Genomic DNA, 21,488 nt, shown 5'->3' with positions numbered 1-21,488 from the left:
TGGAACAGGTCAGTCATTTGTATTAGACTGTAACTAGCGTGTGGTGATGAGAGGTCCACAAAAAGAGTATAAAAATTCTTAGGAAACAGAGCACGGGCAGTTTCTCGAGCTTACAATGTTTTCTGTTCCTGTTAGGCTGCTTACCTAAAGTTTAAAAAAACAAATAAATGAAAAGCAACATCAACAACAAACAACCAAACAAACCAAGCACCAGGTTTTTGCAATAAAAAGTATGCTTCCTATTAGACTGCAAACAGTCTGACAGATTTTTTTATTTTATTTTTTTATTTTATTTCCAATTCCGTCCTATGCGATAGTAGGAGTGTAAAACCGCTCTGTCAATATACTACAAATGTGATGTGTTCCACTGGTAGCTGCTGAACGTTTTCATACAGCTAGCTGGGTGGTTGTAAGAACAAATCATCCTTCCTCCGTTGTATTTAACAGGAAGGTAGTTAGGGGTAGGAGGCAAGCTGGGAAACACCTCCCTTGTTGTGGAGTAAACAGCTTCGGTGCCATCTGGTGCTGGACTCACTTTCCCAATTTATTTTTTTTCACAGTTTATCAAAAATTCATTTTTTTGGAGCAGGTGGATTACATTAGGTCAGAACAAGTGGTCCTGCCATAGCCTGTATCTGTGCATTACTAACTGATTGTATCAGAGAAGAAACACCAAATCAGAAATACCATTTAGCATCCAGTCGTTTCTGCTGATTAATGCCTGAAAATGCAGGGGTATAAATCAAATAATGCTGGGCACGCTTATTACATTTCTCTGTTACTAATTCATGTCGTGAATTCTTCTGTTGTTTTGTTTGTTTGTTTTAATGAGGAAAAAATGTTCCTCTGTCACTTCTGAATTTGCCAGCCTCAAATTCATTCTGTTTGCTCTGGCTTCTGTATAAAAAAGACGACAATTACAAGTTCTCAGTCTTTTTCAATTTTATTTTATTTTTTTTTTAACATTGCATGCCCTTATGAGGTGTTCCATAATACAAATAAGTTCTTCATTTTCACTTTCTTTGGTAATTATTATTTTTTTTAATCTCCTAATGAGAAAGGGATGACTCAAAAGGAATGCCTCCGTTCCTATGCTAAACAAACATGTCACATAATCTTTTTCCTAATTTGATCAAACTCTATTTAAAAGATAGGCAGGGGTTAGGGTTCTTTGTTGCTCTCTCCCTGTTGAGATAGATTTACTAGAATTGGGATGTATAATATTTCAGGTGAAGGCAGGCCACCGACTTACAGAATATATTAAAATGAAATTATACATCTATCCCCTTTGTTTAATTTTTTTCATTTCTTCCTTGTCTTTTCTCATTACCGATATACATTGAGGTCTCCTTTTAGCTGTCCACAATGATGCCTAAACTATTTTTTTCCTGAATTGATAGCGCGCTTTGAGAACACAATAAGGCGAGTGAGAAGTTCTCTCCAATCTGCATTACTCTGTATTTATCAGCATTACATTTTATGCTGTTCTGTGCTGCTGTTACCGCTTGATCTGGTTAAGGCTTTCAGCCTCCTGTACCCCTAAATCATGCATTTACCTGTAGATGCAGTGCGATGCCATCACTTGGCATCTCCCCAGATCGCTACCGAGGCTGTAAGCACAACATTTTAACAGGGAACGGGAGTAATTGTTGGTGCTGTGAGACAGGGCCTGGTTGTTTTGTGCCTTGCTGCCTGCTTTTCTCATGTAGGACTTTAATCAAAGCTTTTGGCACGTCAATGAGAACATCAGCTTGTCTTTTTGAGGAGATCCCGTAGACTCATGAGACAACATTTGTCAGTGAGGACGCCGTTTAGACAGTGTGAGGTTGTCCTTTAGCTCTGGAGGAGCCTCTCCTCTCCCCGCGTTACCCTCCCAGAACGGTCGCTGCCAACAGGTAGTCTCTGGAAGAGGAGCCCCAGACCGGAGGGTGCAGTCCTAGGATAATCCCCAGCCACCCCTCTTCAGCTGGAGCTTCTGCTGGCCCAGCCCTGCTGCCATTTCTCAGCCCAGAGCTTCCAGCTGGCACCAAAAAACCCACAACGCACCAACCACAACACTTTGCAGCTTTGTATCACTGCAAAACAATTCTCTCCCTCATCCCAGCTAACCAAATCCGTGGACATCTTGCTCAGGTGGCCTCAGTCAGCTCCTGCCAGCTCAGTCCGTGAGCCCAGTGTCCCGATGTGCCACCTCCCTCTGCTCTGCCAGCCCCCTGCAAGTCGGTGAGAGTTGGTTAGCTTTAACCAAAACCAGTCTTTGTCCTGTACCCTTCCTCTGGTTTTGAGTGAAAAGCAAAAATCAACCAGAGAACGTGGAGCAGAATCACCTGAGAAAGCCTCTAGGAGAGTCCTGGTTGCAGTGATGCTGAGGTCCCTCTGCTGTACTCTGCCTTCCCAACATTTCTTTTCTGGAATCCACTGCAACAGTTTGCTGTAGGTTTTTGACCCACGTTGTATCTATTCTCAATTGTTTTGGATAGCCAGCTCTTCCAACAGCTAGGAAACTGAAGTTTGTTTATTATTATTATTATTATTATTACACTTTTTTTGAGCTCTGCAGGTGTTGGGAATGACTAGATGCATGTCCCCAGGAAAGTAACTGATGGTAAGCTGGAGCTGAACTAAGAGGATGGATTTGTGTTCGGCTTCCAGAGTCATATACGGGCTCACTTAATTGGTGTTTATTTGCTGAGTCCTTTGGGTATTGTTTTGGTTTTAAAACTGGAATCTTAGTACAACTGCAACGAGAGAAACTGAAACCTAGGGAAGTGGCATCTTGCTGAGGAGCCTAAATTTAACACAAGCACAATTCGGGTTCTATTTTAAGCTGCAACGAGTGCTTGCAGTAGTATTGTTCCCAAAACCTGAGCAGGATCATTTGCCACTGCTGTCCTGGCAATCGGCCATGGGGCCGTGAGTCAGCTTCGGGAAGGAACCCGGACACCAACCTCCTCGGGGCCATGCAAGACGTGATGCTGAGATGTTTCAACTGCTGTAAGCAAACAGAGCCACAAAGTTTGGGGATCTGTGGCTTTGGAGTTGTCTAACACAGAGATTGGGGCAGCTGTGGGTCTGGAGAAGGCTGTGCTTTTACCCGTAAGTGGAAAAATTTGTAAATGATGAACTCGACCGGTTTTGTTAAACAAATTTGATACCCTACATCCCCTCTGCAAGGCTGTCGCTTAATTGTGATTTCAGGCAGCACGTGTGGCTGGGGCAGCTAAGGGATGTCGATCACGTCTGCTGAAAGCAGGCACTCGGGGGCTGTCGCTCCCGGCTGCTCGGGGGCTGCAGCAGGCTTTGAGGGCGGCAGGGTTTGTATTCACCCAGTGCAAAGATAAAACACGTGTGTAAAATACATGCAGATGGGTCCCTGCCACACTCGGGTTTGTTAGGCTTTTATAGGCATATTATGAGAGAGAAAAGTCCCGTAGTGCATTACACCTGACCAGTATCGTTAGCGATGGGCAGGAGGGATTGAACGTAACCGGTATTAGCACAGGCAAACATCAGTGACATTCCACAGGAAAACTCCTTAAAAATTAGGCAGGAGCACGCTGCAACTCACGTTTCGTCGTGGTTAACTGCTTGTGGTGGGGTGGTGGTGGCTGACACTGACAGGAGCCACGTGCGCTACTTAGCAATATTCACACTGCTCGTTAGCTCAAATAGAAGTCAAATAGAAGTCTGGACTCCTTTTTTTTTTTTTTTTTTTTTTTTTTTAGACATTGGTGATTTTTTTCTCAACTTTCCCAAGTGTAGTTTCACTTGAATACTGATCTCTCAGTCCAAAATTCATCACAAGTAGCAGGAATTTTAGCAAATTCTATTTGTAAAAATAAAATCTAGTACCTGAATTGAAGCATTTGTTCCAAACTTATTAATTATCTCAGTAAAATAAAAGCTAAATTCCCCCTGAATTGAACGTTTTTAAAGCAAAACATGACACCAGTGACATCTCTGGAGCTCCCATCAGACACATCCCTTACTCCCTGTAGCTAGCTAGCAACTTGTGTGGGTTTGGTTTTTTTGTTGTCAATTTTTTCTTTGTTTGAAACAGTAAAAAACAAATTTAAAGTGCCAAGACTGTAGCACCTGAGCTGCCCCTGAGCCTCCCAGAGCAGCTCTTTTTAGGAACGTGCCAGCTCCTGCTGCTGCTGCTCCTGCCGAGCTGGCGATGGGGGATCCCTTAGGGTAATGAAACGCTGTGCTGCAGGGTGGACGACACAAATGTGAGAACCTGATTTAAGCTTTACTGGATGCCAGAACCCAGCTGCTGGATGAGGTTGTGCAAGCGCACAGGCTGTTCATGTGAAGGTGTGAATGCAGGTGGTGCTTCTTAAATAGCAATCCTCCCCTAGTGGGTGATGTCAAACACAACGCCGTCCGGGATGTCTTTGGTTGAAAGAGGTTTTGAGGAAAGCTGGTGCCTGCCCAGGGCTACTGCTCTTCCCTGCAGAGCATCATCAGCTGGGACCTTCAGAGCAAAGAGCTCTGCCCGACTGATGCTTGTGTCGGCAGTGAGGTGAAACCTGAAAGGTGCCAACTTACGCTGGTTATCAGAAAAAATGTTCTGGGTGCAGTGTCTGCCCAGAAGAGCCCTCAAAGCTGAAGGATGACACCAGAAACTTCCTGCGTGCTTTGTTCTTTTTTGTGCAGAGCAGAAACCTCCCAAAGTTTTCAGATGCTTACAGAAATAATCAACTTCTGCACTCCATGACAAATGTGGTTTATGTATAAATTTAACTGTGAAAACGTTTGAGTGGCTTCAAAATTAGAGGGATGGCAAGCGCATTGGACACAGTAAAACATCACTTGGAATAATTAGCATAGTGGGTACACAGCCAACAATGTGCTCCTCAGCCCAACAGATGTGAAGAAATACCTTAAGGAAAGGAAAAAATCAAAACAGATAACAGAAGAAGTGTGAAAAACTCGCCATATTAATCATATTAAGACCAGATTATGGCTGGTAGCGGTGGGAGCTGCGTGCCGGTAACGTGACCTCGCGTGTTGGTTGTGCAAACAGTTGTGAAGATTTACAAATCCTCTCTTTTCAGACTCCTGCTGAACAGGCCAAAGCTAGATTACAGCTGGTTCTTGAGGCAGCTGGTAAGTGTTGCTATTATAAGTCAAATTATATTCTTCTTTATTTCTTTTTTTTATAATATCAGACAAATGAAACCTATCACGACAGAAATTTTACTTTTTTTCTGCTTGACAAAGGCTGAGTCCCTTTCCCATAGCTCACTTCAGTTTCTGGTTAAGTTGCAACTGGTGTGCATCAGCATTGGCATTTACTAAACTCCTCTAAGGAGATAAAGTAAGTGCTTTTTGTTGTCTGCTGTTGGAGAACCAGTGCTCAGACTCCATGCGTTTGTCCTCTTGCTGCTGCTACCGAAACTCTTAGTCTGCGTTCTGAAAAATTTGGTTTTGTTTCTTTAGTTTCTAGCATTGAACTAATTTGGTGCATGTAAATATTTATATTTCTTTGTTTGAAGGGGTAGCAGAAATACGTAGCAAGCTTTCCAAAAGGGCCAGATCAAGAGGCTGACCTCCATATTAGTGCCCCCCAGAAAGAATCATTCCTATTTTGTCTAGTGCTAGTAACAAGGAAGGCAAAACGCATGTCTCGGTAACTATTTGGAACTTTTAATTCAATTTGAAATTGGAGGGATCCTGTAGCTTCATGTCACATTTAAAAATTTATGGAAATTCTTGTTCTATTGAACCAAAGGCTAGAAGATCAGTCCTTTTTGTTAATCCTGCTTTTTTGCAGATACTTATCTAAGTCCAAGGTAAGTCCAAGACATACTCATTCCCAAATGAACAGGAGTTCCCTTTTTTATTTCTTTTATTTATTTATTTACTTTTTTTAACACTACTGTGGTGCTGCTGTGGGTTTGGCCAGTGGGCTGATGTAGACCAAGGTTCGTTTTGCTCTTTGAGGCCTTGCAAAAATCTCTGCCTTGACGTGGAGATTTTGTCCTCCCTTCCCCCAGTCTCCAAGCAGTTATTTTGAACTTATTTAGTTATTTTGATGCACTTGCATGTGAAATTATTATCTGAGAACCTTACACTGTGGTGGGATCATGGTGGTTTATAAAGATATCTAGATATAACAGACTGGATGTTCTTGAGGTATTTTCATTTGTCTTCAGATTATTAAAATAACAATTTAACTCTCTAATATGTTACTCTGTGTTGAGGTTTGTCATGCTAATTTATTTCTGTATCTTAACGTTTCCCATTTTAATTTTCCTGTTAAAACTTTGTCAATTTTTCCACACAAAAAGGAAAACTTGCAATATTTCATACGTGTTGTAATAAATACATGTTTGTCTTTAGTTCAGCTTGTCTGTCTGTCTCTGGTTTACAGATTCTTAATTTATAAACAGTGATTTCTAATATCATTCTTTATTTTTCCCCCTTACTGAAACCTCCTGTTTTAAGGAATACCATCTTTTCACTTTCCTGGATTTTTTTTCCCAGAAAAATGCACCTAGCCCTTTATATTCTATAGTTTCAAATGCGTTCATTGTTCTCCATAACTTTTAATAAACCTTTGAAGCATATAATTATAAAGTAGATGTGACAGCACTGACCTAAAAAAGCACAATTTGTTTATACTACTCACATCTGTCACACCTCATTTTTTAATTTAACACCTGGGAAATGTATAAAAGATACCTAGGAGTTGTATATCATCGTGACCTGGGTCCCAGAAATTTCCAGAAACATATAAAGGGCCTATGATATTTTTTAATTTAAATATTCACAATTGAAGTCAGAAACCTAGATTGAAGCTGCACGCTGCTCATAAATAACTCGAGAGAGTTAATCTGTTTGTTTCTCTTACCATCCCAATTTTATAGGAAAAAAATGTTTCCTGTCGTTATTTAGGTGCTGGTAATCTTAAGCATTTATGAGATCGTTCCTACCTCCTTTTCCCGGTCCTGTATTCAGTCAATTAAACTGAATTTTTATTAATTTAATTTAAGAGGATGAGCGTGTTAATGCTGTTGTTTCAATGTCTTTATTGTGTTTATTCATTGCAAAATGAACACTTTTTTCACCTTTAGAGAAATAAAAGCAAATGGCCATTGGAGCATTACTGAAGAGCTCCTTGTGTTCTGTTGGCTTTCCAGAGTTCAAAATCAACAGATTAATTGGTGCTGCTGTTGTAGCACGATCACGTAGCTGAACGTAATGGGAATTTTGATCTGCACTTTGGTGGCGATGAACAAACTGCTGGTTGTGTGCGTAGTGCTCAGTACGGAACGCCCCAGGCTTTAAGGACTGTTCCTAACATGCACTCTTCTCGATGGTTTCGATGGACAAAAACAGTTTCACCTTCTGCAGTGCCTCCAAATTACCCCCAAGCGTTAGAGAAGCCTTTGAGAAGGTCCCTGTGCTGTTCATCTCCACTGATGTCCTATAACGTTGGCATCTCCATTTCCCCTTTCCAGGCCATTTCCAGGCAATACCATCCCATCTCCCACATGAATCTAACATTTTATTTTGTCACTGGTATTGAAATATATTTGCCCATTTCATTCTGAAGATTTCCACGTATTACTGCACTGTGCAGTGCATATTACTGTACTGTACTTGGTTTACTTAGCAAATGGTTTTGGTTATTAATGTATTGGCAATGCCTTCGGATGAACATAACACAAATACAGCAACCAGTACCTCGGCTGTGTAAGGTTACAAAGCATATTAAATGTTAATGTGCATAAATCGAAGCTAGCTTGTCTATAAAATACCAGTGTTGGTTGTAAGAGCAATCTGACTTCAAATTCAAGCTGATGGTAGGTTTTGAACTTTGCTTATAGCCTCTCCCAGCACTACATTTATCTAATATTTAAGTTTGTAATTCCTATTCACCATAGCCTCATGACATTTCAAATTTAATTTCTTTATGTTACAATCTAGGTTTCTCTTTTGCTTAACCCCATCAAATAGTCTAAATTCCAATGTATCCTTTGTCAATGCCACTTCTGTAGATTAAAACATTATATTAAAAAGAGAGAGAGACTGGGACATATCTGCTGTGTCCTAGTGGAGAGGCCAAGTTACTGCTCTGTCGGACTTTCATTTTGAAAAAAGAAATTGTTAGCAATGATACGGGTTTGCAATACATCCCTACTGAACCGGAGAGTGCCAGGTACAAAAGTTCATGGCCCTTGTTTTGCTTTGTTTCTTGTCGTGTTTCAGTTAAATATTTGCACGATAGGGTTGTCTTCTCAATCTGAAGGTGTTTGTGTGTATAATTTGCTGCTTCACATCAACCTATTGACTTGCAAATTGCATGGCTTTATCCCTGGGGGTTTGAGCAAGAGAAAGGTGGTGGTGTACTGAAACACACCAGTAAGGTTATGGATTTACAGAACACAGGCTTTGAAAGTGCTTTTGGAATGTCAACTTCACCAAGGCCTGCTCTAGTGCAATGGCCATGGTTTAAAAAAGTTACTTAAACATAATTGTATTCCCTTCACTCTTCACTCCTCGCTTCGTCAGCAGCAATGCTTTATTTCAGGGAAGGTGAATGTCCAAGGGCCTCCCCACCAGGCCCAACTCCGTCAGGAACTGTGGATGTTTGGTATCTTGGGAAAATCTCTTGGCATCTTTAATATTCATCTAGAAAATATCAGCCAATTTCTCTGAAAGCCAAAAGACAGCAAATGGTAAACCAGACCCTTTTTAATCGGGGTTATTTTATTTTGCTGGGGCACTTTGGGGACTTTCTGGTCTCTCGTTGCAGGAGAGTTGGTAAAATACAGCAAATTCACCTGCATTTGGGAGGGGAGGAGAGAAAGGCGGCCACCGTGACGTTCAGGTGATCTGCTGCTGTCAAGAAGTTTTGTCTCTGTCCTTTGTGGTGGCCTTGCTACAGGCTTTGTTAAATACCATTTCCTTTGTTAGTGCAGATTGATTTCAGTATCTTTGTTCGCATTAAGCAGCATAATACTTGAAGACACCGAAGCACTCCCCTTGAATTTTTAGGGCACCTGGTTCTCGATTTATAAAACCAGCCGTTGGTCTCGGCTATAAATGATATTTGCATGACTTTATTTTCTTATCCTTCCCAATATTTAGCCAGAAGAAAGCCTTTTCAGCATTGTCTAACAATATCACAGCAACTTGCCATGTTTGAGCAGATGTTAAGCAGGCAATAGTTGAATGTTAATTTTGAGAGGGTGGTATGTTTAAGCCTATCTGAAGTATGTTGCATGTGGGCCTTCCAGACTTAGCTACAATGCTTTGTCTCTTGGGAGAATTTTAAAGCTAAACCTCTTTCTTTTTGTCACTCTATATGGACTCTCTCAAGTCAGTATAAAGCAGATCATCCCTAGGCTAAAGCTCTTCAGCTTTTGTTATTGGGCTCTGTAGACCTGTAATTAGGCCTCCTGGCAGGCCTTGCAGGCCAGTTAATGGTCATATGGAGTTTCTATGAGGCAGACTGGCTTTGTATAAATCCTTCGTAGGAATACGTTTATGGGTCACTTCCTACCAGGACCGGGCTTTGTGCGGGTGCCCCGCGGGCTGACAGGGAGCAGGTTCCCTTGACCATGGCCAGCTCAGTTTGCGGCGCACAATCTACCCGGCTAATCCCCAGTGTAAACAGAGGATTTAGCCGAGCTTCTGTCACTTACAGTTGCCAAACCACTTGGGTGTCTGTGATTCCTTTCCCAGACTTCATTACTGAGAGAGAGAGAGAAGCACAGAAGATTTGAGCTTGTTTTGGTATTAAGCATTTGCTTGCGCATATCACGAATATTAAGAAAAAAGTTTCCCATACGCTGAATCCTGCCTTACTAAAACTGATAAGCGTATTAGCAAACCTCCGAACCTTACAGCCAGCTAATTTGTGCCAGCAGTTGTTGTATGGCAACCGTGTTTTCACAAAAAGATTAAAATATGGATGAATATTCCGAAATGTAAATGTATTGAGATGAAGTAGCACGGGGACATTTCGAGCTAACAATCCTACTGCTTTTACCAAAGGAGTCTGAAAACTTTTCTTCGGCGACATGGAGAAATTTCTTATTCTCCATATAAAGATGATTACAAAAGGCAATTGATCTGGATTTTCAAAGGTCTAGAGTTGAAATAAGTGACTGATCTGTTTTGGGAATCTGCATTTCAATCTATGGCTGAAAGAGCATTCAAGAAGGGCATTTTTGTGCAAAGAATTCTTGATAGAGTTTATTTAAAGGGAACTTCAGCATTGAGAGACTAATATGACATTAGCAATATGTGGTAAAAAATGATGAATAGAAATAAGCATTTAACATTTATCAGATCTGTTTGGCAGCAATTCTGGATATTGGGTATTTAACTCATTATCTTTGAATTATACTATCAGATTGCTCCCTTTAATTTTGTACCATGCATCTTTATTGCATTTTACATATTCCTTGCAGAGAAAATAATGGAATATAACAAGTACTTGGGCTTTTGCTGTTGTAAAAATGCAAGCGTTTTATAGTACTTACTGCATTTTTATTTTTTACCTACCTATTATGTTACATTTTATTAGGAAGAAAAATCCTAATTTGCACTCCTAGTGCATGATAAATAAATAGGCCAATATTCTCTACTCTGTGGTATCAAAATGGCTCATAACAGATGTGGCTGAAAGGACCACATACGTAGACTGTATGATTTTAGTCTGGTGGAACTAATAGGATCACTTGCTACTTTATAGATTCTTGCTTTTCTTTTACTTTAATAAAAACTGTTTAGTTAAATAGGATGGCTTCTATTTTGCTCTATTCTAGCTATGCAAAGTAGTAAGGCTAGCAGGTGGCAACAAGTATGAAAACTTTAATTTTATTGGCATTTATTTTTAAATGCCAAATATATAAAATGTTTATGGATTTCTATATTATGGTTTTCTTATTTTTGATTTTGCTGTTTGTGAACTTTCCATTGAAAACTTGATGCCTTTAGCTTGAAATTGTAATTATGCAAACAACTCTAGAAGAACGGATAACATTTGTTGGTATATATGGACAAAGGACGAATTAGCACATACAATATTTTACCTGTGTCAGGGAAAATTATAATAATTTCTAGATAGAAGATTATTTTGGATGTTATTTTTAATTTGAAACTATGACAATATGAAGCTACAGCATGTCAGCACGTCCTGGGACCAGCCTGTCCCCATCCCACTCGAGCAGCTCTCAGCACTCGCAGTGGGCAGCCGCCCACTCCCGTGCTCCGTGTGGGCTCTCCAGCACAGGATCAGGAGTTTTGTTACGCTGCAGGTTAGAAAATAGCATGTAGCAGTTATTGAAGATGAAGTTTGTATTATGGTCTTCTACAGAGGACAAGCTATTAAAGCATTGAAGATACAAATGAAGTGGATTAAAGGAAAATTTTGGTTGGAGTTCATGAAGCTCACTACTGCAAGGTTGTCCTGAGGAGGCCAGAAATCTCTTTATGTGATGAAATCTTTTCATTCAGACACCAATCTGAGGAGAAGCTGTCCTTCCCCTTGATGCTGTGGTTTCAACTGCAAGTGTCAATTAACTGTAGCCCCAAAAAATCGGCATTTTTTTTTCTTTTCCTTAATTCCCTGTCATTTAAATACTCTTTCCATGCTTATCTCTTCTCCTTATAGCCGACGTTTGGTCAGGAATGGGATTCATGAAAACTAGGTAATTTAGGAAAATAACCTGGTTATGGAGTTGGTGGCCCCAGTTTGTAGGTCCACTGCTGCCCCAACTCAGCCAGGAGATTTCCAAGTGTCAAAACTCATTTAGTTGTCAACAGCAGCAGAACAAGCACTTGGGGAGAAACTGAGTGATACGGGAGTGTCCAGAATGAAGCGTTCTTCCCAAAAATCTACCTGAAATACAAGTTTTAGAGAAAAGAAAGAGAATCATTCTGTATTCATTACGATGGACGAGCTTTGAATCCTTATCAGGTGCCTTCCTGGCTTGACTGTGGCTCTTCCCATTACACCGAGGGATTTCCAGAGCCCTCAGGACTGAGGAGAAGACAAGCCTGATTAATATTTATCCTACCAAACTGGCAAATTAGCGTTGGCTTTTGAAGTGGCCTTGGTTCTTGGCTGAACTTCCCATCATGTTGCTGGTTCCTTCTGACACTTTCCCCGTTCTTGGTGAGGAGAGCCTCGGTGCTCGGGTGCTGCACGGCCCTGCTGCATCCTCAGGCTCCGCTTCTCCCAAGCCCATCTTTTCGACCAGGATTCCTTCAGGGGACTGCACGTCACCTATCGACTGTGGGCTGCAAAGCAGGTTGCTGTATTTTAGGTCATTGCTCTGGTTTACTGCCGTTTATGATACCATGCTATTAATCAGGCGTGGTGATTAATGCTTGTGTTGGAGGGCGCACCAAGTCTAGACACTTAACTCCCATCCCTACAAGGATGGATTTTTTTAATTTATTCAGTTTATGATTTTACAGTCCCTATCGGAGCATTTCAGGTCTAATCCCATATGTAGCCTTGTGTTAGTCCCAAAACAGCGAAAAAACTAAAGGGCAGTTGATATTTGGAAGTAAAAATTAAGCCTACCTATTTTCCACCAGGAGATCCTAATCTAAGAAGAGCTGAATTAGCATATTGTGCTACAGACAGCCTCTGCGCTTGGAATCAAGCCAGCACTGTATTTAATAATTAAAGAGGAGTTTAGTAAATAAATTTAAAAAATCAAGAAAATGAATGTTAGAGCAGAATTGTGATACCTAATGTTGATGCTGTGTGTTTTGTGAGGATTGCAGTTCGTTTCAGACTGAATTGCACCAAGATGCACAAAATATTTAACCTCACCTGGTCAGCCTGGGCCAACGAGCTTCACAGCCAGGCCCAAGTGCTTATACAGCTGGACATGAAATCCATTTATTCATACGTTACTCGCTCCCAATTTGTTGGCAAAGCTACATAATCTTACTAGGGTAGTAAAAAAAAATAATACTTTCTGCATGCTAAACTATGACTATATAATTAAGAGTCATTAATCCAAGTAATTATTTTTTAAAACATATTAATGGTTTTGTCCTTATGGAGTATGTGATTTTGAAGTGCAGCTGTTTTGTGTCACTGCTGAGCAGAGCAAACACTTGTTTCATCAATAATTGCTCCAACTTCGTTTTCATGATTGCTGAAAAATATGGGGTTTTAATTCAATTTGGGTGGAGAATAAGATGTGTTTGAAACAAAGTAATTCGCTTTTTCAGGTTATGGTACCGTTGTGTTGGGGTACAAAAAGCGTTCATTTCCTGAGCTGATTTTAGGTTCTTACAAGAGATAAAAGGAATGCTGTGAACCACTTTTGTAGAATAATTTCCAGTGTCCATTTTTTTTCCAGTTTAAGAAGCCAATGAGTTGTTGCTAAAGTGTACCCAAAAAAAAGACTGAGTGCAGTATTGGTGCCTTGGTATGTGTAAGTAGGGGTGTCACGATGTGAAACACAGCCTTCAAGTAATTTTTGCGGTAACTTTACTAGTTAGCGAACGTTTATTACCTTAGAAATATACCTAAAGCTGTGAGAATTTCTATTTTTTGTTACTTTTTAATCTGAGACCTGTTTCTCGTGCTACCAAGAAACAGAAGTATCTCAGGCCTACATTCTAACTAATGGGTTTTCAGTAACGCAGCATATGGTATACATGATTTTGATGCAAATATGTGTGCTAATTATGTGCAGATGAATCTAGCAGTCCTGCTATTGATCTTAAGTCAAAGACAATTTTTCAGTTAGCTTAAGTTTTATATCAATTCATATTTAGCAACTTTGCCCAGTAATTTAATTATACACTGTTTTGGCTGCAGAAACCATATGTGGTTGTGCAGCAATTTTCTGTTTAAACATGCCTTTGGGGAAATGTTATGTCTTAACGCTGATAGCACAATGTTTATTTCTCACAGTTTGCACGATCTGTTGTGCCATCTTCTCCACGTAGGTGCCTGCTTTTGTCTGTGGTCATTACAGTGTTAGCCCAGTGTGTGCCCCTAAGATACGTCCTGACAATATACCCTGTAAATCCCTGGATATTTACCACCCTTCAGTTCAGTTTTCCTACGAGTGCAACTGGAGAGTGTTTGGCTGGATTTCATGGCACGTGTACCCAGAAGAGGGTTTTATAGTGCTCGATCTGCTCAGCAGCACTGTCTCTTGCTGGTGGGCGTGAATTGTGCTCAGTGTTTAGGGCTTCTCCATCTAATTTCCTGATGTGAAGCTTGCCGGGGTCTGTCATTCAGCTTGCTGAAGGGAGAATCAACAGGAAAAGAGACAAAATGTCCTTGTTCTTTCTCGCTGTGATGAAGGTGCTTCCTTCAGGTTTCTGGGTGTGGAGGTCCTTACAGGTGGCGTTGCTCTCACCCTCCAGCTTGCATCTCCAAGGCTCCGGTAACTTAACAGATAAATGCATTTGTCTGTTGTGTAAATAGATACAAATAAATCCATTAATGAATCTTAGATCACAGTGCCCTTTTGAGGTCGTTCAACTGTTTCAGGGAGTTTCAATGACTTGCCAGTGATCACAGGCACTCTGTTAGGCAGGAAGCCCCTCTCCACAACTGGAAAACTAATGCATGGCCATGGCCATTCCTTGTGGTGCAAGCCCAGGGGCTGGGACTAGCCAAGCACAGTCAGGAGCTGTGGGATCACTCATGTTGGGGACGAGGTGAGATGCTGGGCAGGGCTGGAGGTGATGGTGACTTTGGCTGGACAGCAGGCAGGTCGAATTGAGTGTGGCATCCTTAATTACCTTACTGATGGCTCCTTCTCAGTAAAACCCAAATTGTTCCCCCCCAAAACATCTGAAAAACGTCTGTTCTTCTGCACAGTAACAAAAGGCAAAACTATTCTTGAGTGGTATCAGCTTGCAGAAGTACAGGTTGGGTTTAAAAATCTTAAATCCTGGAAAATACAGCAGGAATTTGTGAATCTTAGTAGCCACGGGTCCACAGGGCTTCTTCCCTTAGTTCAGCATCAGTTCTGCTGTCTAAGCTCACTTCCCTACTTGTTGAAGAGGAGTATTAAATTGCATCATTTTCTTGAAACATATCATGGAAAGTGGAAATCAAAACCTGCTCTTTTTCTGCTTTTCACATTCATCCTTTCAGGAAAATCTGAAATACACGCAAGGTGCTCTCAGTTCAGAAGTTCAGTCGTCCAGCACTTGAAGACCTTGTTTCATGCCTCCATGATCTTCTTATAAATCATCTATATTAATTTTTGCACTTGAATCAAGAATGGTATTTAATGTGGGTAATAAAATCCTTGTTTTACAGTTACCGAAAGAATATTTATCACGGCTTTATTAAATATGGAGAAGTAAGTGTGCCATTTTTTCCAAGTGCTTTCGTTTGCTCATGTTTTCTTTGTTGACCCAAATGAATGAAATTAGAACAAACAATCTCTGAGTCATTTGTAATCAAGGCCTGATTAATGGAGTTTGGTTTCATAGCCATTATTCATTCAAGAACACCTGATATCTTTCCCATAAACAAATTGTGTTTGTCCAAATTAAGAAATTAAATGAAGCATTTGATGAGTTTATGATTGACCCTTCTAACTCCGAGCCCATTAGTCAATGTCGTTATCATACAAAACTGTTTGACTAATGTGCTGTCTAAAGAAGCATGTGGATTTATTATGATTTCTGATTAATGCATGCTGCAAGCCAAACTACTAGATTGTAATAATTTTTTGATTTTCATTTTAGCAGTCGCAGAAGATTTTCATCTGTGATGAAATGCATTTGTGTCCCATTAGATTTAGAGATGATTATGAGGTGTCGACTGAATAAATCTTTAAAATATAGTAGTGGAAGTTTTGGAAAGATTTTTTTTTCCCCAGTGGTGCAGTTGTGTTAGGCTTTTTATAAGGATGACCACCTATTATTTAATAGGCACTTTTGTGGGATTTAGAAGAAATTCTTATGATACTGCCAGCAAGAATTACTAAAAAATAGGCATTACTGTTTTCCTTTTGTATCGTTCATACTTTTGATACATGAGATTTTAATACTGCTATTTATAAAAAAAAAAAAAAAATCATGGATGTTTGCTTATTCTGGTTATTTTGAAAGGAGTTTTTTATAATATTGAGAATGAGGAGAATGAGAATGTTTGTGAAAAGTAGATTTAAAGATAAACTTTTAAAATAAATAAGATAGCTTTGTTTCAAAATGCCAAAATATTGTTGTTCAGAGAGTTTTTTCAGTTTTAGCCATTTTAAAAGATGTGCTTTTCTCATTTACTTTTAAAAATGTAATTAATGCGTGCTCTGTATAAAAGGGTATCTGATAAAATTAGGGAGAAGCAGTATTCCCTTCATTTGTTGGAAAATTGATATCCTCAACAATCCCTGCTTTCTCAGTATCTTGAGAAACTATTGGTTTTCAAAAAACGTGATGTTATAAAAATGCAGCCTTTGAGGACAAAATTGATTTCTGTTCTCACCTAGACAATTTTTTAATCTTGAAATACAAAAAGTATGCAGCGTGTCTCTTTCAAACAGTAATGCTCCTTCTGCTTTGTTGGGGTATTCTGGAGCTCAACCAGCGACTTACTGGTGTTTTACTTCATTGCTAGGCCATTGTTTTGGCTCGCTTCATTTGGCCAAGCGAAGGAAAGGCATCCTGTATGAACTATAGCTATGGGAATTCATAATTCACAGCTAACGCTGCTTGCATTCGCTGGATGCTGCTACCTGTAGATATCAGAACTTATGCTTTTACATGGAAAAGCTTGCAAATATGTCAGAGGGGTGGGGAAAAGGAAGAAAAGATGGGCATAATTTTTCTAATAATATTTCTTATTTTCCAGAAAAAAATTAATATATCTCTTTCTTTAGACATGTGGTATTGCTTCCATACTGCCAAGTTAAACAGTAAAATTCCTAATTGCCCCAAACTGATATCAGAAGTTAGAACCAGAACAAACTGAGAATGGCGTAGGGGCGCTGCTGGGTTTCATCTGCAGGGGAGTATTGCCTGTCCTGGCTGTGAAACATTTCACCTTCTAACAGCATCCTGTTTTCATTCAAAATAATTGTTTCAAAGTCTGAGTGCACTGCCAGTCTCTCAGCTACTTCAAGAAGTATATGTATTAATTTCATCTAAAGCCTAACGAGTATTTTCCCTTTGCAGAAAAGAAAGTACCTCCCAGCTAGAAGCCTTGCATACTCTGCTCTGAAAGCTTCACATAATAATTATTAGACTGTATTCAGAGAGTTTATTAAAAAAAAAAAAAAAAAAATCACCCAAATATGTGATGAATAAACTTACATTAAGTGCCTAGAGCTATATTTGCCTGTAGCATTAAAAACTCCCAATTCCTCGTCTGGCGTTGAGCTGTGTAGGGAGACCTGAACAAGCCCCAGCAATCGGCTTTTGATCCTAAACCAAAGAACGTGAAAGTGACTGAGAAGTGAATTAAAGCATCGCCCTGGATGCTTTTTAAGAACAGTTCAACCCAAATAATAAGATGGTGAATAATTATAAAGGCCTAATAATGAAGATGGTAAAGATGGTGTTTATTCTTTACTTGATCAATTTGGGCTGATATAAACCGTATTTATGTATATACACCCACGTGCCTTATGTAGCCTAAAAAGAAACGCCAGGCTTTCATTTAACAGTCTTCCAAATACGAATCAATATGCAAAAGCAAGAAAAGTTCATACTGAATTAAATTTGCAGACAATGATTTCAGCCATGTTGCCAGAAGCCTAATGAAGAATTGCACTGTGATACATGGGAAAGGGCAAAGCGGTGTTTTTGTTAAATGGCAAGAAGAACGAAAACTTGTGTCCTTTGCTGGATCACTTGTATTGATTACCCTGGCCAGAAAAAAAAACGTTTTGAAACTCAGCTAACTTGAACAATCAAATTATATGCTTCTCTGTCAGATCTTCCCACCAGCCCTCTTCCTATTGCTGCTCTGCGTGGCTACCGTGTAATTTATTATTGAAGCTTTCTGGGCAGACTGCTTTGTTTAAGCCATCGTGTATCCCTTTATGGTGTTAAAATACCCACTGCAACAATTTAATCAGGGTGTTGTCTTAAAGGTTTGAGCGTTGTAAGCTGTTGATCTTAAGCCCTGGGAGAGCTCTCTGAGAAACATTGCTGATTTTGTACCGGGGCCTCTTCGAGCAAGGGGAAATCGGGACTCTGCTGCCATCAGCTCAAGGCAAGAGAACCCAAAGGGCAGGTTCGGGCACAGATTTCTCAGTTCTTTATTGAAACAAGGGTTATCCACATTTACACTATAACAGAATGGGCATTTGAGGCCCCGAACTGTTCCTGCACGAGCTGTGTGGCCAAGCCCAGGGATCCACAGCTGTGGGCACAGCCCGAGGATCACCACCTCTCATCCATGCGGGTTAAAGGGTGGCAGTCTTGTTCTTGGGCATTTATGAAACAGGGGGGGAAGGCAGTGTTATGACATCTGTATTTGCCCGCATTGTCACAGGTTTTCATAAAAAGAACTTGCACTGAAAATTGGTAATAGTCAGACCTACGATGATAGCTGACAACTGAAAATGCAGCGCTGGAAGCGGGGTTCTTAACAGCGTCTCTCGTCAGTAGTGTGTCAGTATGAAAACATCAGGTAGGACCAGTTGTGTTTCGGAGGCACCCAGCAGAACTTGATGCTGAGGTTGTTTCTGTTCTCCCTGGGTCGTGCCCATCTGCAGCCATGGTGCCATCCTGCGCGGAGCAGGAGCCGTTCCTGCTGGGGTTGGTTCCCAGTTTCTGCTGCAGCGTGTCTGTAGTTCTCAAAGGCTTATTAGGCTCCCTGACTGAGTTTATTTCTAGCATTTTAATGGAGGCAAAGGTACTTTTGTGAATAAAGCCACCACACGTGCCCTTTCCCTGCAGCCGGGGCAGGCGTTGCCATTTCAACCCTTCCCGGTCGCCCCGGCTGGCTGCACCTCGTCTGTGCCTGTAAGCTGTACCTTATTGACATTTTATTCAGCCTAGGAACAGATGATAAAATGAGCTGTGCTCTTCAGCAGATAAATTTACAGTATTCAGCTGTTTGTAAGTGATTATGCAGGGCTGCAACAAAATAAAGCCTAAAGCATCATATTAGCTGTGCTGTTTATATGGGTGCTAATACACTTTGAATAAAACCCTCAATTACTAAGCACTTTTGAGTCCTGACAAGACAGTCCCATGACGTTAATGGTATCTTTATAACCTTTTTAACTTCTTGTTTCTCTGACAGAGCACTACAATAACAGCAATGGGTTTGCCCTTGGCAAGCAAAAACTCATTTTGAGAGGATAATAAGTATTTACTATTTAGATAGCTGGCAATAAAATTTCTCTGAATGAGATTTTCCTGAGAAAATACAAACTGATTAAATTACTTTCTTTAATGGACTGGTGAAGCATGTAATAATAGTTTGTCGAAGCAGCAAGTCTAATGTTTAGCTTTTTTTTTTTGGTGAAAACCCAGTGGTTTGTTTTTTTTTTTTTTTCCAAGTAGAAATTTTCATTGGGAAACTTATGGCAACCTTTCCGTGCAAGTCACGAGATATTTTTTCATCTTACAAATGCGTAATAAACTCAAATGTTGGCAGCCAGCTCCCAAGAGTTACAAGAATCTCTAAATATTCTCAGAAAGTTGCTCTCGTGTAGTAGCCGGGTATGTGCAGAAACACGCAGTGAGCTGGCAGCCTCTCTTAAAGTCCCCCCTTCCTGGAAAGCCACGCAGGAGGTGCGGGGGCTCGAAGTACAATATTTTGTGCAATGGCTGGGTGCCTTCCAGCAGACGGGCACTTCCCAGGTGATGTGGAATATTTGTGAGATTAAGGAAAAAGGTCCTTTCACGAACTACAACACAGTCAGATATTTAAACTGGTTGGGTTTATGGCATTTCTAAAGAATGTCATGCTAAATGAAGTCAGAAGGGAAACCACAGAAAGATCACACGAAGAAAGATGGTGCTGAAAGAGCAGGTTTTACAGATCCCTCCACGTCTGAGGAAAACGTGTACTTGTAAAACTGATTTGCAAACGTTTACCCACATTTCTAACCAAACTAGCAGTTTACGTTAGGTAAGATTATTCCGATTCGTGTACTGAGCAGTTTTTCTTTTCAAGTCTGTACAAATGATGGATCTTAGAGCTCATGAGGACCAGGATGCATCTGCTCAGTACTAATTTGGGAAATACATAACGGCGTGTATATGCATGCAAGACCACACCGCTTTCCATATTTTCATTGTCAGCCGGAGAATTTCATCTTGTCACTATAATAAAATTTATTGAAATTGGATCCAGAGTGCCACGCGCTTACGTTAAATATTCCTGAATATGCATGTGCTACAAACACTGATTGCAGGCTTTCATTTTCTCTCAAACCCCTGGCACCGCAGTGCATTTTTTTCCTGGCATTTTGTAATTCTAGAAAATCTGTATTCTTGGCATTGGGAAGTACCGGGGTACCACCTGACAGTAGTAGCACAGCACTGGAATAAGAGGATAATATTTCTTTTCCTTTTCTAATTTAAACATCAGTCACTATATGGAGCTGCTGCGATGTTGCAAACAAATTCATAAGCTATACTATATTTGATTTTAAAAAAAAAAAAAGAAAAACAACACTTTAGCTTTCTCCAGCTCAATAACTCCCCTGAAATGTGTTTTTGTTCAGTGTAGCTCATACAGTGCTGCATAGGTTTATAAATTGAAATCTCACTTTTTTTGGACGTCGCAGCCCGGATGAGTGATGGCTGTATCTATTTGCCATAAAATTTTAATTATGGAATAGTTATGAATCATTGCTCCTGCTTTTTAAAGTGTTAAAATATTAGAGCTTTGTTATTTATTAAGCTTGTGAGGATAGAGGAAGAAAACAGAAGAGATTTTGAGTCGGTATGGGCTGGATCCTGACCTGAGAGGTTTCCTGCGTGCACCCATGGAAGGTCGAGGTGCCACCTCGGAGCTGGTCTGTGGGACAGACAGACAGACAGACAGCACCTGCCCTCGCTGACAATCCAGCACAGGTACTGAGGCCCCCCTCCTACAAAGCCTGACAAATATTATTAATTTCATTGCTTTAATAATCCTGTGGGTTTTCAATATAATGCTTTACAACCTCGATGTCTGTAGGGACTCGGGCTTTAGCAACGGCCGTCAAAGGCGTGGAGGAGCAGCCCTCTGCCTTTGTCCCCTGAAGGTACAAGCATGGAAATAAGCACAACGTGTTCACGGATCAATACCAAATTGAATATTAAAAAAATAAAAATAAAGCAACTAGACTTTTGCAGGACTGTCGATATCAGCAGCAGTTAATGTAAAATTGTATTAATTACCAGAGTTTCAGGTGTTAATGATTACAGCATCAGCATATTTAAACACAAAAACTCCCATAGCACCATCAAAACACTTGATATTTCCCTTTTTTTTTTTTTTTTTTTTAATCATTCAGGCTGTAAACACATGCAACTGCACCTCATGTATTTGGCACGTGCAGGCATTACTTTAAATGTCT

General features: G+C 40.3%; 1 protein-coding gene across 3 annotated transcripts in view; it reads left to right on the top strand.

The window, feature by feature from the left end:
- The window catches only part of RSRC1 (arginine and serine rich coiled-coil 1), a 139,672-nt gene that overhangs the window by 74,524 nt on the left and 43,660 nt on the right, over positions 1-21,488 (top strand). For all 3 annotated transcript variants that reach the window (XM_084530005.1, XM_084530007.1, XM_084530006.1), the window contains one exon: positions 5,061-5,112. In XM_084530005.1, the coding sequence (XP_084386131.1) occupies positions 5,061-5,112 (52 nt within the window). The remainder of the gene's footprint in view (positions 1-5,060; positions 5,113-21,488) is intronic.

This window comes from Aythya ferina (assembly GCF_964211825.1).
Source record: "Aythya ferina genome assembly, chromosome: 9".
NCBI lineage: Eukaryota > Metazoa > Chordata > Aves > Anseriformes > Anatidae > Aythya > Aythya ferina.
This window is presented reverse-complemented; position numbering and strand designations above follow the sequence as displayed.